General features: G+C 29.3%; 1 protein-coding gene across 2 annotated transcripts in view; it reads left to right on the top strand.

Annotated features, from left to right (window-relative positions):
* The window catches only part of LOC118195582 (endoplasmic reticulum transmembrane helix translocase), a 58,677-nt gene that overhangs the window by 38,279 nt on the left and 5,372 nt on the right, over positions 1–15,026 (top strand). For both annotated transcript variants that reach the window (XM_085825914.1, XM_085825912.1), the window contains 8 exons: positions 7,888–7,980; positions 8,243–8,339; positions 10,274–10,473; positions 10,593–10,710; positions 12,409–12,605; positions 12,708–12,850; positions 12,949–13,060; positions 14,334–14,477. In XM_085825914.1, coding sequence (XP_085682040.1) covers positions 7,888–7,980; positions 8,243–8,339; positions 10,274–10,473; positions 10,593–10,710; positions 12,409–12,605; positions 12,708–12,850; positions 12,949–13,060; positions 14,334–14,477 — 1,104 coding nt within the window. The remainder of the gene's footprint in view (positions 1–7,887; positions 7,981–8,242; positions 8,340–10,273; positions 10,474–10,592; positions 10,711–12,408; positions 12,606–12,707; positions 12,851–12,948; positions 13,061–14,333; positions 14,478–15,026) is intronic.

Raw genomic sequence — 15,026 nt, 5'->3', positions numbered from 1 at the left:
TGAAAGAATGAACAAAGCAACCATTTTTTTTTTTTTTTTTTTTTTTTTTTTTTTTTTTTTTTTTTTTTTTACGCTCATGCACAATGAAAGGGGAAGGAAAATAGTTTACTATAAATTAAGAATTTCGCCAAGTGAATTAATTAACCTTGGCAGAAACTGAAAAAAGTGTGCCAAGATGATTTTTTTAATTTCTCATTAAGTTTTTCACCAAATTGTACAAAATTTGATATTGTGGCATAATTTGATTCATAGAATCAAAATACATAGAAAAATCGGTCAAGTCCGATGTTGTGTCAAAATACCTGTGTTAAAACAACACTATATCAGGGTTTGTATGGTCCTTAAGAGTCCTTAAAAGTCCTTAAGTTTTTTGGAATCAATTTTTGGTCCTTAATTTTAATCATCAGAAATGTCTGTTTTTACAACTGCCATTTTGAGTGTGAATTATCATTTTGGAGTAATATATTTGGCGATTCACTGACATATATGGTTATCTTTTGAATGGGTTCATGGGTTATAATTCGTCCCTGTTTCTAATATAAATGGTGGGAGACTGGAGTTTCTAAGGAAGAAGTGAAACATAAGCATTTCGAAATTCATTTTTTCTAAGAGCTCTTAAACAACTTTTCACCTTTATTAAACACTTCTGAATTTGGCGAATTATAAACATTTTTGCGATTTTAAGATCAGTTTGTATAAAAAGTTTTTAATTTGGAGATCTGGGAAATTTTCAACAGTTATTTTTAAAAAATTGTAATGTTGATAAATTTCACTAAAGTAATAGTAATATATTGGAATTATACTTAAAAATAACATTAAAATAAAAATTTTTTATTTTTCGTTGTAATATTATAAAGTTTTATTTTGGCAACTTATAATACAGTATTTTGAGTCTAATAAATAAACAAGGTATAATGTATAGAAAATGTATGTATAAAGCACAATTTACAAAACAGTTCTTAGCAAAAGCAAAAGTAGCTGTATAGTTAAATTAAAAATGTCTTTGTTAAAATTTTTTCATGGTAAGAGTTTTTCCCGTGTAATCGTATCAGAATATTCAGAATATGCATCAGTTTTCTCTATAAAATTATTTTTACACTTTTTCTCTCCTTTTTGTTTCCAAAATATTTCTGGCTTTCTGCTATTACAGAATTGGTAGGGATAATTTTGGTTTAGAATTTTAGACATTGGAGCTTCAAAAGTTTAAAAGAATTTGAAGGCAAGATTTATAGACTCACTTTTCTAGAAAATTCTAGAGATAGGAGACAAAATAAAAAAATATCTCCATATTATTATCACATAATGGATGTATTTTACACAAAGTTTGCAAAGAATTTCTTTTTGGAGAACGTCTGGTAGAACAATGAAAATATAATATTTGAATGCTTTACTTCTGATACTAGAATCTTTTTCTTAACATGTTTATCTTCCTTTTATTTTTTCTACTTTTCACTAGACACAAGTATGGAAAAGATCAAAAATGCTTATAATCTTATCACATGGGTAGGCATTATATAAAGGAATTTTTTTATTAATGAAAAAAATTGAAAACTTAGGCTTTTAAAAGATTCATCTAATATGTCTTAATGTATCGTACACCGAGCTGGCACTAGGCATTTTTCCTCCTGATGCAATCTCTGTGCAACCTTTCTGCTGCCTAGTGCCTTTCTAAATTCTGCTTCCAATGTCTGCTCTAAATTCTAAAAGTTTTGCCATTTCTAGATTTTGTTGCTCAGCGTGTCACTGAATTTTAAAAATTCTGCCACACCAGCTCTGTAACCGACCCTTACCATATATATTTCATATTTCTTCTGAATGTTCATATTACTAAAGTAATAAAATTAGCCGCTTTTTCTATGCATTCTAAGTGCACTTTTTTTTTAAATTTTATTTTTATTTAGAAATCTTTAATTAAATCCAAAAATTCTAAAATGAAAAGGAAACCTGTTGAAGAAGAAAACTAAATACACAAAGAAAATTATTCTTCAAAGATATGTACAGTTATTATGTAAATTACCCAGTTGTTCATAATTTTAGTCTTCACTAGAATTTCCTGTTTTTATTTCCGCATATGATAGAGTTACTGAGCCAGCTTAAATTAAAATTAAATTGTATAATCTTTGACCACTAAAAGATTGAATTTGACTGTTCTTGTTTAATAACGTCACCATGAGCTGTAATTGATTTTGTTAGCATCAGAACATGCCTTTATGTTCTAAGTTCTTTTTAAATAAGAGGCTTATTTAAGCCTTTGATATTATAGTTACTTTCAGACATAGCAATAATTTGCTTCACATCTATCAAGGGGGGATTGGAACTATTTAACTTTTACCAGATCAAGTAAACCCTCATAGAGGTGCATTGTGGAGAGGTTGATAAGTTAGCAGATAAAGCATGCAGAAACTAGTCAGAGCATTGGTTTGCATATTGAGAAAAATTTCTGATTGTTAGAAAAGATGCTTAAAGAGAAGGAAATCGATAAAAATTTGCCAAAATGACTGGGAAGGCTTCAAATTAAAATTACACATAAATATTTTGATGAGTGTTGTTGTTACAAGACATAACTGTTTTGTAACAACAACACTTTCAAAACTTGCCAACTGTTCCTACAACAGGCCTTTCAGGTTTGTTCTAATCAGCAGGTCTTTCTCTAGACAAGCAGTGACAACATTCAGTCTTTTGTTATGAATCATGCTGATTATGATCTTACTTCTCATTTTAACCTACGGCGCTTGACATGAAATCTACCTGCTATTTACTAAACCTCTAGACTGAACAAGTATGTGACAAAATGAGACATAAAAATATCAACATAAAGCTAACTATTAGTAAAATATAAATGTTACTTATCTTATTTCAAATATGTCCAACTATTATAAGTAAAATATATTTAATGCTACTTGTAAATTGCATAAAGTTTATTTTATTCTCAAACTTTAATTTCAAACTTTCAATGTTAATTCATATTTAATAATAATGTGTCATACTTAGGGATCTATTTTAATTTTAGAATGGTATTACAAAACTGAAATTCAGGCATAGATATTTTTAATTGAATTTATTCAGTTTTTAAAATATTTTTAATTGAATTTATTCAGTTCTCATTTGCTCATAGGTTCTTAATTTTTTTCATTAAAGGTCCTTAAAAGTTCTTAATTTCTGTGCAGAAATGTGTATGAACCCTGTATATGTAAATCTAATATACATTCTAAATCAATGAACAAACTTGTAAAATGTCATCAACAAATTTGCTGACAGAAAAACAAGTAAAATATTATTTTAGAAGGCTGGAATTAAAATTTTGTTTCAGAAATGAAGACAGAGATTTCATGTATCTTGCTGCAAGGTCATGTGTCCATTTTATAGATTTTTTAATGCACATTGAAAGCAGCAGCAAATAAAGCACTAGCAAAGGCTGCTGCTATGCCACTAGACAAAGGTCACACTTAAAGCACTTAAAGCATCTTTTTCATAGTATAATTAGCTTTGCAGTATTAGGGAGATAATTATGAAAAAAATATTGATTTCCTCCCCCCTCCCCTCAGTTTTTATGGCTTTGTAAGCAGCATTGTTAATAGAGAACCAATCATTTTTGAAGCCATAATGAAAAAATTTCAATTATTTATACATCAGGTTTCAGTGAATTAATCTGTTTGTGATAATAAACTTCATAGAATATTTGAATTTAAAGGGACACTTCCAGCTCACAGTAAATTAGAAATCATGAAACACATTTATTTTCCGAAAGGTCAAAATATTTCCTATATACTAAGACAGTGCAAAGGGTAAAGTGAATCCTGCTGCTGAATACAAGGTAGTTCAACCCAGGTTTGAATCTCAGCAAGTAAAATGGCTGCATAGGTGTAATGCGGGTAAAAATTAACTTTACCCACATTAACGTGAATATGAGCCAGTTTCCATTAAAAGTCCTCCATGAAGGATCCCTTTTTTCCTGAGGTGCATAACTCTAAACATTGAATTAATAATTGTTTTTAAATTAATTAAATAATTTTTAAAAAATGTGATAGAATAAAGCATTAAAAAAATTAAGACACAATAACACGCCGAATAAATACTAATTCAGAAGTCAAACAACAAAAATCAGCGTTATATTTACAAAATTTTCACAGGACTAGTTTCGATGGTTTTACCGAACCACCATCTTCAGCTGCAAAACCGCAAATGAACAAGATAGGAAATAATGATTAGATAAGATAAGAAAGCCTGGACAAGAATAAGCAAGTGGCGCCATCTGTTGGTAAAACCAGAACTAAAACATAATTTCTTTAAAGGCCGAAGGCAAATTTGGATTGGAATTAGGATCGTTAACTAGAACAGAAGGATTTTTATGAATGTGAAATGCCTCTAGAAAATCCAGTTCTCCAATGGAAGATGTTTTTTGAATAATTTTGGCAGCAGAAAAACTGAAAGTGTGGTTTTCGGACCAACAATGTTGAGCAACAGAAGACTTCTGTGTTTCCTTTTTTCTAACATATGCCTCATGTTCCTTGACGCGAAATTTTAAGGCTCTCTTAGTTTGGCCAATGTAAATTAAACCACACTGGCAAGGAATCCTATAAATACCCCAGGAATTCATATCCGGAATGGGGTCCTTGAGTATGGAACTCAGAATTTTATTGATGGGAGAATAAACAACCCGAAAGTTAAATTTCTGCAAAATATGTGCAACTTTATAGCTAATTGATGGAAAGAAGGGAATGACAACAGAATTTTTATAATCTCCTAAAACAAGATTGTGCCTTTTAGTGTATTGAGATGAGAATTTTTTAACTGCTTGATTAATAATGTTGGGTGGAAAGCCCCTGTCAATAGCTATTGCTTTTAAATACTTTAGTTCTTCATCAAGGGCTAGTTTGGAGGAGCAAACTTGAAGAGCACGGAAAACATAGGAATAAAATGAAGCTAACTTTTGTTTAGTCGGATGACATGATTTAAAGTGTGGTGGAAGGCAAACCGATGAAGGTTTACGGTAAACCGTAGTACTGAAGTTGGATGTGTTACGTGTGACCAGAATGTCGAGAAACAGAAGAGAATTGCAAGTCTCAAGTTCAAAAGTGAACTGAATAGCAGGATCAATAGAATTCATTGTTGAAAGAACTTTATTTAAATCATCTTTATTACCTTCAAACAGAGTAAAAGTATCGTCTACGTAGCGGAACCATGCCGGGAAGTTTAAAGTTTCAAACAATTTTGATTCATAATAATGCATGTAGATATCAGCCAGGATGGGACTGAGGGGGCTTCCCATGGCTAATCCCTCAGTTTGCTTGTAATATTTATTTTGGAAAACAAAATGTGTTTGTTTCAAACAGAGTTGAGTGAGAGAAATTAGCTCATCAATTTCGATGCAAGAGAAATGAAATTCGTGAAGTCTGGTTTCTAGACATCTTAATGCACCCTCCACTGGGACATTGGTGAATAATGATTTTACATCAAAAGAAACCATGAGTAAATTACTAGGAGAAATGTTTTTAACTTTTTTCACAAACTCTATTGAATTTTTTATGGTGTAAATGTTATTGTCTAATAGAGTTGAAAATCTAGAAACTAAATATTTAGCTAATGGATATGAGGCAGTACCTAAATTTGATACAATAGGGCGGAAAGGAATACCACTTTTATGAATTTTAGGAAGAGCATATAATCTGGCACAATTCGCAACAGATGGGATAAGTGAATGTTTTAAGTTGGCTGAAATGATTTGCGAAGATTTGATCGCAGTTTTTATTTTTGACAAATCCGAAGGTGAAGGATCTTTAGGGATCGGATTATATGGTCCTTCGTTTAAGAGTTTAGTGACACCATCGATGTAAGTGTTCCTATCCATGACGACTATCTGGCCACCTTTGTCGGCCTTTGAAATAATAATATCCGGGTTAGAATGAATTTCACGCAATGTAGCTCTTTCTCTCGCAGTTAGATTTGGTTTCAAAGGTTTATTATTGAATTTCACGTTATGAGCGATAAGATGCCTAATCATTTCTTTCTGTGAATCTGAAACTACTTCTTTCTGTGAATCTGAATCTGAAATGAACTTCAAAGCTTTTTCGATAGGAGCTAAAATCTTTGGAATCGAGGGTTTACAGGTTTGTGAGAAGTTAAAATTATATTTTAGAATTCTCTCTTGTTCTTCTGAAAGACTAACATTAGAAATATTAACTATTGGCTTGATGTTTACAATGGGAAGATTTTTTGAACTACTTGAACTGGAAGATTGTAAAAGAAGTTTTTCGAATTTAACTGCAAGGGTGTTTTTATGACAGTTAACTGCATTCTCCGTTCTAGACCAAGACTTTTGTTCAAGGGCAGTGAATTTTGGATATGATTTAGCGAGTTCCAGATGAAGTTTATAGAGTTCACGTTCAATTTTGGACAATTGTTGACGTGTATCCCTTATGGCGGACCGAAGTAAGGCAAGCTTGCAATTTAACAGAATTCTTGAAACGCGACTCGAAGGTTTTTGATTAGATTTGATTTGAATAAAATTGGGGATCAATTTTCTACATTTACATTTAAGTAAAAAGTCAAGATGATTAAGGAATTTTTGCCGTTTCAGGCGTAATTTAGTGAAACGATTAACGGATGAAGGCATGATAAACAATACAGAAAATCAAACTAAATTAACTAAACAATAATAAAGCACACACAAAACAGCAGAAAAATCCCTCACTGAAATTAACAGAAAACAAAACGTTTGTAAGCAAAATGCATGAAATCAGACAAGCAAAGCACAATATCCAAATATACAAAATATAAACATAACTTGAAAATTGCAAAAAAGTACTTACCGAAACTCATGCAATCACAAAATGGCGGCCACACCACGTGCAAAAAAGAAAGCAAAAAGTAAGCCTGTTTGGGGCTTCTATAATTAAGACACAATAACACGCCGAATAAATACTAATTCAGAAGTCAAACAACAAAAATCAGCGTTATATTTACAAAATTTTCACAGGACTAGTTTCGATGGTTTTACCGAACCACCATCTTCAGCTGCAAAACCGCAAATGAACAAGATAGGAAATAATGATTAGATAAGATAAGAAAGCCTGGACAAGAATAAGCAAGTGGTGCCATCTGTTGGTAAAACCAGAACTAAAACATAATTTCTTTAAAGGCCGAAGGCAAATTTGGATTGGAATTAGGATCGTTAACTAGAACAGAAAGATTTTTATGAATGTGAAATGCCTCTAGAAAATCCAGTTCTCCAATGGAAGATGTTTTTTGAATAATTTTGGCAGCAGAAAAACTGAAAGTGTGGTTTTCGGACCAACAATGTTGAGCAACAGAAGACTTCTGTGTTTCCTTTTTTCTAACATATGCCTCATGTTTCTTGACGCGAAATTTTAAGGCTCTCTTAGTTTGGCCAATGTAAATTAAACCACACTGGCAAGGAATCCTATAAATACCCCAGGAATTCATATCCGGAATGGGGTCCTTGAGTATGGAACTCGGAATTTTATTATTACAACATTAAAAAAATGTTGCATTCTATTAAAATGCTTTCAAGTAGCTAACGGAACTAAAAGAATAAATTGGGGAGTAAGGGGAAATCTGTTATCACTTTTTTTGATGTTAGAAATTTTAAAATATTGAAATCCACTTAAAATAAAAGGATTAAAAATATAAAATTCCTAGTAATTTTCTCCAAGAAATTGAAAAAAAAAGGGGGGAGGTGGTTTTAAATTATATTTAGTATAAAGATTTAGCAAGAAGAATTACTCTGAAAGATGTAAGTTTTGATTTTCATGCAGGACAAAGTGAGTTTGTTTTTATAATATAGTATTGTTTATAATTATTATATAGCATAGTTTTTGAAAATATTTATGAAAATTATAGATTTTTCATAGTTTGATACTTTTACAGGGTATGACTTATCTAGCATCTAAAAATCATGAGTTTTTGAGATCGATATTGCCACACGTTCGTATTTTTGCCAGAGTTGCTCCTAAACAGAAGGTAAGTTTTTTTTTTTTTTTTTTTTTTTTTTTTTTTTTTAAATTTATGTGTCTTTATTAGTTGTAATACCATAATCATCTTCAGGTCAGTTAATCAGATCAACCAGGTCATAAAATAAAAATATTTATAATAATAACGAACAGTTCAACTTTTATCACTTAGAAGATAAATAAAGCAGACATTTAGTGCATTTGATTATTCTTTAATGAGAAATTTATCTCCTATTTTATATATGTAATTTAAATGTATTTTCTTTTAAAAGGAAAATGTCATAACAGAATTGAAAAGTCTGGGTTGGATAACTTTAATGTGTGGAGATGGGACAAATGATGTTGGTGCTTTGAAACATGCTCATATAGGTAAATAATTATTCTGTGTAATGTCATTTTAGACAGAAAATTAGTAAAACTAATAATTTTAATATTATAAAACAAATTCAGTCTGGAAGAACATTCAGTCTCAATATAAAGTTTTATACTGTAGTTTACCTACTGCACATAGTTTGCATTTCAAGAAATCGATGAACTTTTAAAAAAAGTATATTATCATATCTAAGAGTAAATTCTAAGTACTGTGTATTATAAATTGGCTTTTAAATTAGCCTCTAATTGTATGTTTCAATATAATGTTAATTTTATATTGGATTTTGGATCAGAGGCAAAGAATTTAATATTTGATTTAACTGAAATACATATTTGATAGCTAGATGTATATTTTGTAAATTTAACTATTATTGTTTAAATGGATATCTGCACTCATTTCGTTTTTTGGGAATTTATTAAACTCATTTGCATTAGAAATTTTCCCTATTCAGTTTGGTTGTAAATGAAGGTACTTCAAAGTAAACTCATTAACATGTTAAAAATGGTTAGTTTATGTATTAATAGTAATATTGTTAAATATATTTGTATATATATATTTAAAATTAGGGTAGAGAGCAGAGATGAAAATCTAAACATTCACAATCCTCTAAGTTCATTTAATAATTCAAATTCTGTTTTCTAAATATATTTGAAATAGCAGTGTTGAGGCATAAGTTGTAAACTTTTTTTAAAGTGTGAATAATTATGTAATAAAAACCCCATTATGACAAAATAAAAACAATATGTAGAAGCTGCTGTTGTTTTTTAAACAAATTAGATATTATTATCTTTTACTGCTACAAAATTATTCAAAAATTGTTTTATAGTTTCTTTTAAATTTTGCTAAATATTTTGATGAGGATTATAATTACCCGTATCATAGAATCTAATTAAGCATTTTCAGTCTGCTGAGAAGAGGATTAGTGTGAATCTGTAGTAATCTATAGTACTAAACATTTTTTTGTGTTACACATGGAACAACATGTGCACAACAATATATTGTGTACAAGGGGAAAACAGTGTTGTATTTTTTATTACTGACATTTTTTGTTTTTAAAATTTTATTGATTGGCTGCTGTTGTATAAAATTTTTGGTACACTGCCATTTTGAAATGGATTGTGTCTGTTGTCTTTTGTGTATTAGTTTGGTGAAAAATTTCATTATTATTATTATAATATTATGGTACAGTATTGTTATTATCAGTATAATTATTAACAGAAATATGTTTCAGAAGATCTATATATGAAACATATTTTTGTGTTGGTAGTGAATCTAACAAGTCTATTAAATGTGGTGATAATGAGTTAGTCATTATATTCCTATATTTATAATATCAATAATTTAGGTAACAGCATTAACATTTTCTGCTTTTTTACTTTTCTGTCTAATATATGTATGTATATCTGTGCATTTTTAAGTGTGAATATGCTGATGTAATTCAGGATATGTTAACAGTTTTTCCTACCGAAAAAGTCCAGATTTTGGTGAGATAAATTAGTAACTTGCTTTTTCAATAGGATATGTTAATAGTTCTTCCTACAAAAAAAGTCCAAATTTTGGTGAGATAAATTAGTAAATTGCTTTTTCAATAACTATGCAGTTTTCCCGCTCTACAAGTTATATTTCCATTAGATACTGTTTCTTCTCTTGTAAAAGGAAAGTAATGAAATCAAATAATCTATTTCTTGTTATAGATGCCTGAATTTGCAGGGCAGAATTAGTTTTGATTATCAATCTAAGAACTTTAATCAGTGTACTTGTTTGCATTTGAGTAAATAAATTTCAGTTTAGGGTTTTTTCTTGCCTTTTCTTTCACATGTAATTACCAGATATAAGTAAAGTGATTTGTTAGAAACAGTTTTAAAAGGAGGAAGAAGGACAAAGAACATGCCAAATGTTTTGTCATTACTTACTCAAATATATTTCATAGGTGTGGCTATATTATCTGGGGTTCCAGAAAGACCCCCTTTGAAACCAAAGCGACTGAAAGAGGAAGATTTGTCTGATAAAGATGTGGCAAATAATGCTGTTATATCCAAACTTGAGGCTATGGCTTCGAAAGGAAAGGTTTCAAGAAGATCAGAAGGGAAAAATAAAGTATCTAAGGCTGATAGTTTTGCTGAAACTCAGGTTAGCTATTTAAAACTAAACGGTTTCTGAAATTATTCAGATGCTAATGATCAAATTAAATAAATCTTGCATTTGTATAGAATTTAATAGCTTTAATTAAAGTTTTAAACTTTTTCTAGAAAAAATTGCAGAAACTTTTAAAAGAAATGGAAGAGCACGATCCAGCTCAGATAGTTAAACTAGGAGATGCTAGCATAGCTGCTCCTTTTACATCTAAACTATCGTCTATACAATGCAGTAAGTCAGTGTGTTTTCTTTGTTATTTTTGTATGTAAAATTAACAAAATAAATTGGTATAAAAGCCATAAAATTTCTTTATTATGAAGATGTAGTTTACTTGCAACACAATCAAACTGTGATAAATTGATAAGAAGATTTACAGTTAAAAATTTACCTCTACGTTAAGGGATTTACAGGTGAAAATTATTAAAAGCTTTCCTGTAAAGATATAATTTTCTTATAATATAACCAAAATAGAAAAAATTGAGAAAGAAATCATATATTTATAAAATTCACTTTCAGATAATGAAAATGATTACACCTTATGAAAATGATTACATCTTAATGATATACACCTGCATTTCATGATTTCTGAGGCTGCCAGGATTGTTCCTGGTGGGTTGAGTAACAGCATGCAGGTTTTTTTGTGCCCCGTATATAATTTTAAATATATAATTGAATAATTTATTTTAGCCTTTGGAAAAGGAAGACCTTTTTTTGCCACCTTTTATAGAAAAAATTATGGGATTTGTACAGTAAAATCTTGATTATCCAGAAAATTTGGGAAATGCCAGTTTCTGGATAGTTAAGTGTATATATAATGGAGTTTATGTAAGAAAAGCCAAATGGATGAAAAAAAAAAAAAAAATCTGATCTAAAATTGTAAAAACGATCATCTTATTTGTTACCAACTTCAGTATTAAAAGCCTATATTTAAAATTATATAAGATTTAAATAAATAAATAAAGACAGAAATAAACTAAAAAAATCTGCATTTCAGATATAAAATCCAACATATTTCATGGCCCTTAAACATGAAAGTAAAACATCTGATTCAATCATAAAATCCTTGTACCATAAAAGTTGGCTTAAATGTCGCCAGTCATTTTGGCAGAAGTTTAAATGGAGAGAAAAATAAATAGTTTAAATGAACAGATTGTTCTTTATATATTAAATAGCAGACAGATTACAAGTTATGGATATATCATATAAAAAATTAAAATCGTGTTCCATGAAAATCATAATTTTTCAAATTGCATCCATTGTTCATTTGTTTTCAAAGTTGCATATCATGGCCTTTTTTTTTTATACCTGGATTCTGTAATTTTGAAACTACTGCGCAGAATGCTGCTCAGATATTAAATCATTTTTCCAGAATACAAGGAAATAATTTATATTCTTCTTCTCAAAAATTAAACTGTTTTATTAAGAATTAATTGAGTTTACATTAAACGAAAATAAACTTCTTGGACTGTAATGTGATGTCATACTTGTCCATAATTGGCTGTAAGTCACACTGTTTAGTAGCAGTGTATGCCTAAAACAAGATCTATAATGATGTTTCAAATCTCTCATTTACTAAATTTTTTGGAGGAAACTTATTTTCTGAAATACTAAAATATTCCGGTTACTTGATCTTTCCAGTTAGTTGAATGCCGGATAGTTGGGTTTTACTGTATTTGTCCTTGCATAGGTAACTTCCGCTTTACAGGATCCCAACTGAATTTGGCACCCCTAAATTTTGTTACCTGCATACAAGGCATTCATTGCATACCTGCCAAAAACAGTCCTATCTTTCATATTATTAGAGTTAATTTTATACCTGGATTCTGAATTTTAGAAATTTCATGTATGATTTGCTTCTGTTATATTCATTCTATGAATGCCATGTGTGATTTGCTTCCAATCTATTCATTCTCTTTTTCCCCCCCTTAGTTTGCCATATTATTAAGCAAGGTCGTTGCACCCTTGTTACTACTCTGCAGATGTTCAAAATCCTAGCTCTAAATGCCTTGATTTTAGCATATTGTCAGAGTGTTTTGTATTTAGATGGAATTAAATTTAGTGACACTCAAGCAACACTACAAGGATTATTGCTGGCTGGATGCTTCTTATTTATATCAAGGTCTAAGGTATGTATTAAAATGTTTAATAATTTTAAAATGTGTGTAATTTGGGAGAGGTGAAGTGAAATTTTTTACAGAGATTTATTTAGATTTCTTATTTACTTTTAGCCTTTGAAAACGCTGTCCAAGGAACGACCTCTTCCAAATATTTTTAATGTGTACACAATTCTAACAGTTCTTCTACAATTTATTGTGCATTTTAGCTGTTTAGTTTTTCTTGTGCAAGAAGCAACTTCTAGGTCACCACCAAGGTATTGTGGTTGTTGTAGAATGGGTATAATTTTTTTATGACTATACAACTAACAGTATAAATTCTATGATGAAATAAATAAATTGCATTTACTTTCAGAACTGAAAAATTTGCTGATTTGGATGCAGAGTTCAAGCCATCTTTACTCAATAGCACTGTGTATATAATATCGATGGCATTGCAACTGTCTACATTTGCTATAAATTACAGGGTATTTATTCTGATCGATTTCTTTTTTTAATAATTATCTATTTTGAAAGTAAGTGAAAAAAATAGTTTATATTCAGAATAGTTACTGTAATTTAAAAAATTCCAAGAACAATAATTTAGGCCTTGAATTATAACAAAATTGTGTAAATATGAGAATTAAAATTGACCCCCTCAGGAGGGAACTTCTTAGATTACCATAGAGCTTAATTATTACTTTCTAGGTTAAAAGGGTGATTTGGTTCCTCTTCTTTGGAATCAAAAATTTTTTTGCTTTTAAAGAAGATATATCTATACCTGATTATCTATGTAAAGTTGCTTTTTAGTTTCAAGTCAAGCTTTATAGTGTGCTTCGCTGAATTTTCAATCTATGGCCGTTACACAGAATTTAAAAAAAAAAGTAAAGTCTTATTTTTAATTTAAATGAAGTTTGAAATGGAACCATTTCCTTTTTTCATATAAAAACTTTCTGCATGAAATTATTGTCTGGATCATATCTCATATTTCATTAAATTTAGAATTTAAATTGAACACTGTGGATTGTGCAGCATAAATTTTGCTTTCCTTAAATGAGTATGAGCAGCTAATCTTGTAGTTGTGCTTGCTTGAAACAGTATGAACACAACTAGATCACTTTAGAATTGTGATCTATGTTGTGGATTTATTTATTTTATTTTTTGTTATTTCAACATATTTTATATATGAGGCCATTATAAAGACCAGATAAGATGAATGGCTTTGCTGTGTAGAAGATGAAAATCATTTTATGAAATATTTCAAATGTTAATAAAAACAAACAAAATTAATTTCAAAGCTGTCTTTCGGCATGTTTTCCATCATTTGAAATACATGTATAGGGTATTTGGAATTACAATTATGATACTAAGCGTTGAATTACCTTTTTACAACAATTAATTAAAATGAGAAATTTTTATTTATAAGTAATAATTTTAATTTATCTTAATAAATTATTTTCCTAAAACAGTTTAGAGATTATTTTATTTGTTTTATAAATTTAAAAATATTTTAAAATGTACAAAAAATTGTAAGGTTTCTGTGAATAAATTATTTAATACATACTATATACTCCAGATCTGTTGTTTTCATTGTTACAAACTTTTCTATATCTTTTATGATTTGATATCAGAAGGATAGCATTTAATATCTCTTCAATAGTACTATTTCTCATTTGAGTATTATTTATGCTCTGAAATAACAAAATTATAGATTATTTATTAGCTTAATAAATAAGCTCTTTTATTTGTTTATATTCTTAGGGTCATCCATTTATGGAAAGCTTGTCAGAAAATAAACCATTATTGTATAGTATAGTAATATCAAGCACTGCAATTCTTATGCTAGTGACTGGTTTGTCACCTGATTTAGCCAATGTTTTTTCCATTGTTGACTTTCCGTATGAGGTAAGTTTTCCTTCTCTTTTTTAATCTTCACATTCATAAAGATATTTTAGATTAGTGGCAGAATTGTAAAAAAATACAGGATTTGAGATAATATAGTAACCTATCCTTTAATTTGTCTGATAATATTTTTAGGATTCACATGGAAAAAACAATAAATAATAATAGACTTTTCTCCATTATTTACATTCATAATTTATTGCATTTTTCTCACTTTCAAAAATTTTATAAACCAAGAACCTTGTCTACTTCCAAGTTAAGAAATTGTATACTGAATCTGATCTGCAGATTGTAGATAATATATGGTTTAGAGTAAAAGTGCAAAAGGTTGGCATATAAAACGTTTTTGGAGGAGTTTGCATATTGATCATGAATATTGTTATTTTCATTTCTTAAGCTATTCACTCCATGGGGGTGGAACTAAAACATTTCTTAAACTATTCATTACGATAGTACTGCAGTGAATAGATGCCATGGTTGAAGCCCAAACTTATCCAGATAAATGCATTTATTTTACAATTAATAGGCTATTGTTTATTGCTTAGAATTATG

Source organism: Stegodyphus dumicola, chromosome 10, assembly GCF_044657685.1.
Source record: "Stegodyphus dumicola isolate Sdum_Otavi_A_Nest chromosome 10, ASM4465768v1".
Lineage (NCBI taxonomy): Eukaryota > Metazoa > Arthropoda > Arachnida > Araneae > Eresidae > Stegodyphus > Stegodyphus dumicola.
Note: the sequence above shows the minus strand (reverse complement) of the source record. Positions and strands in the feature narration are given on the sequence as shown.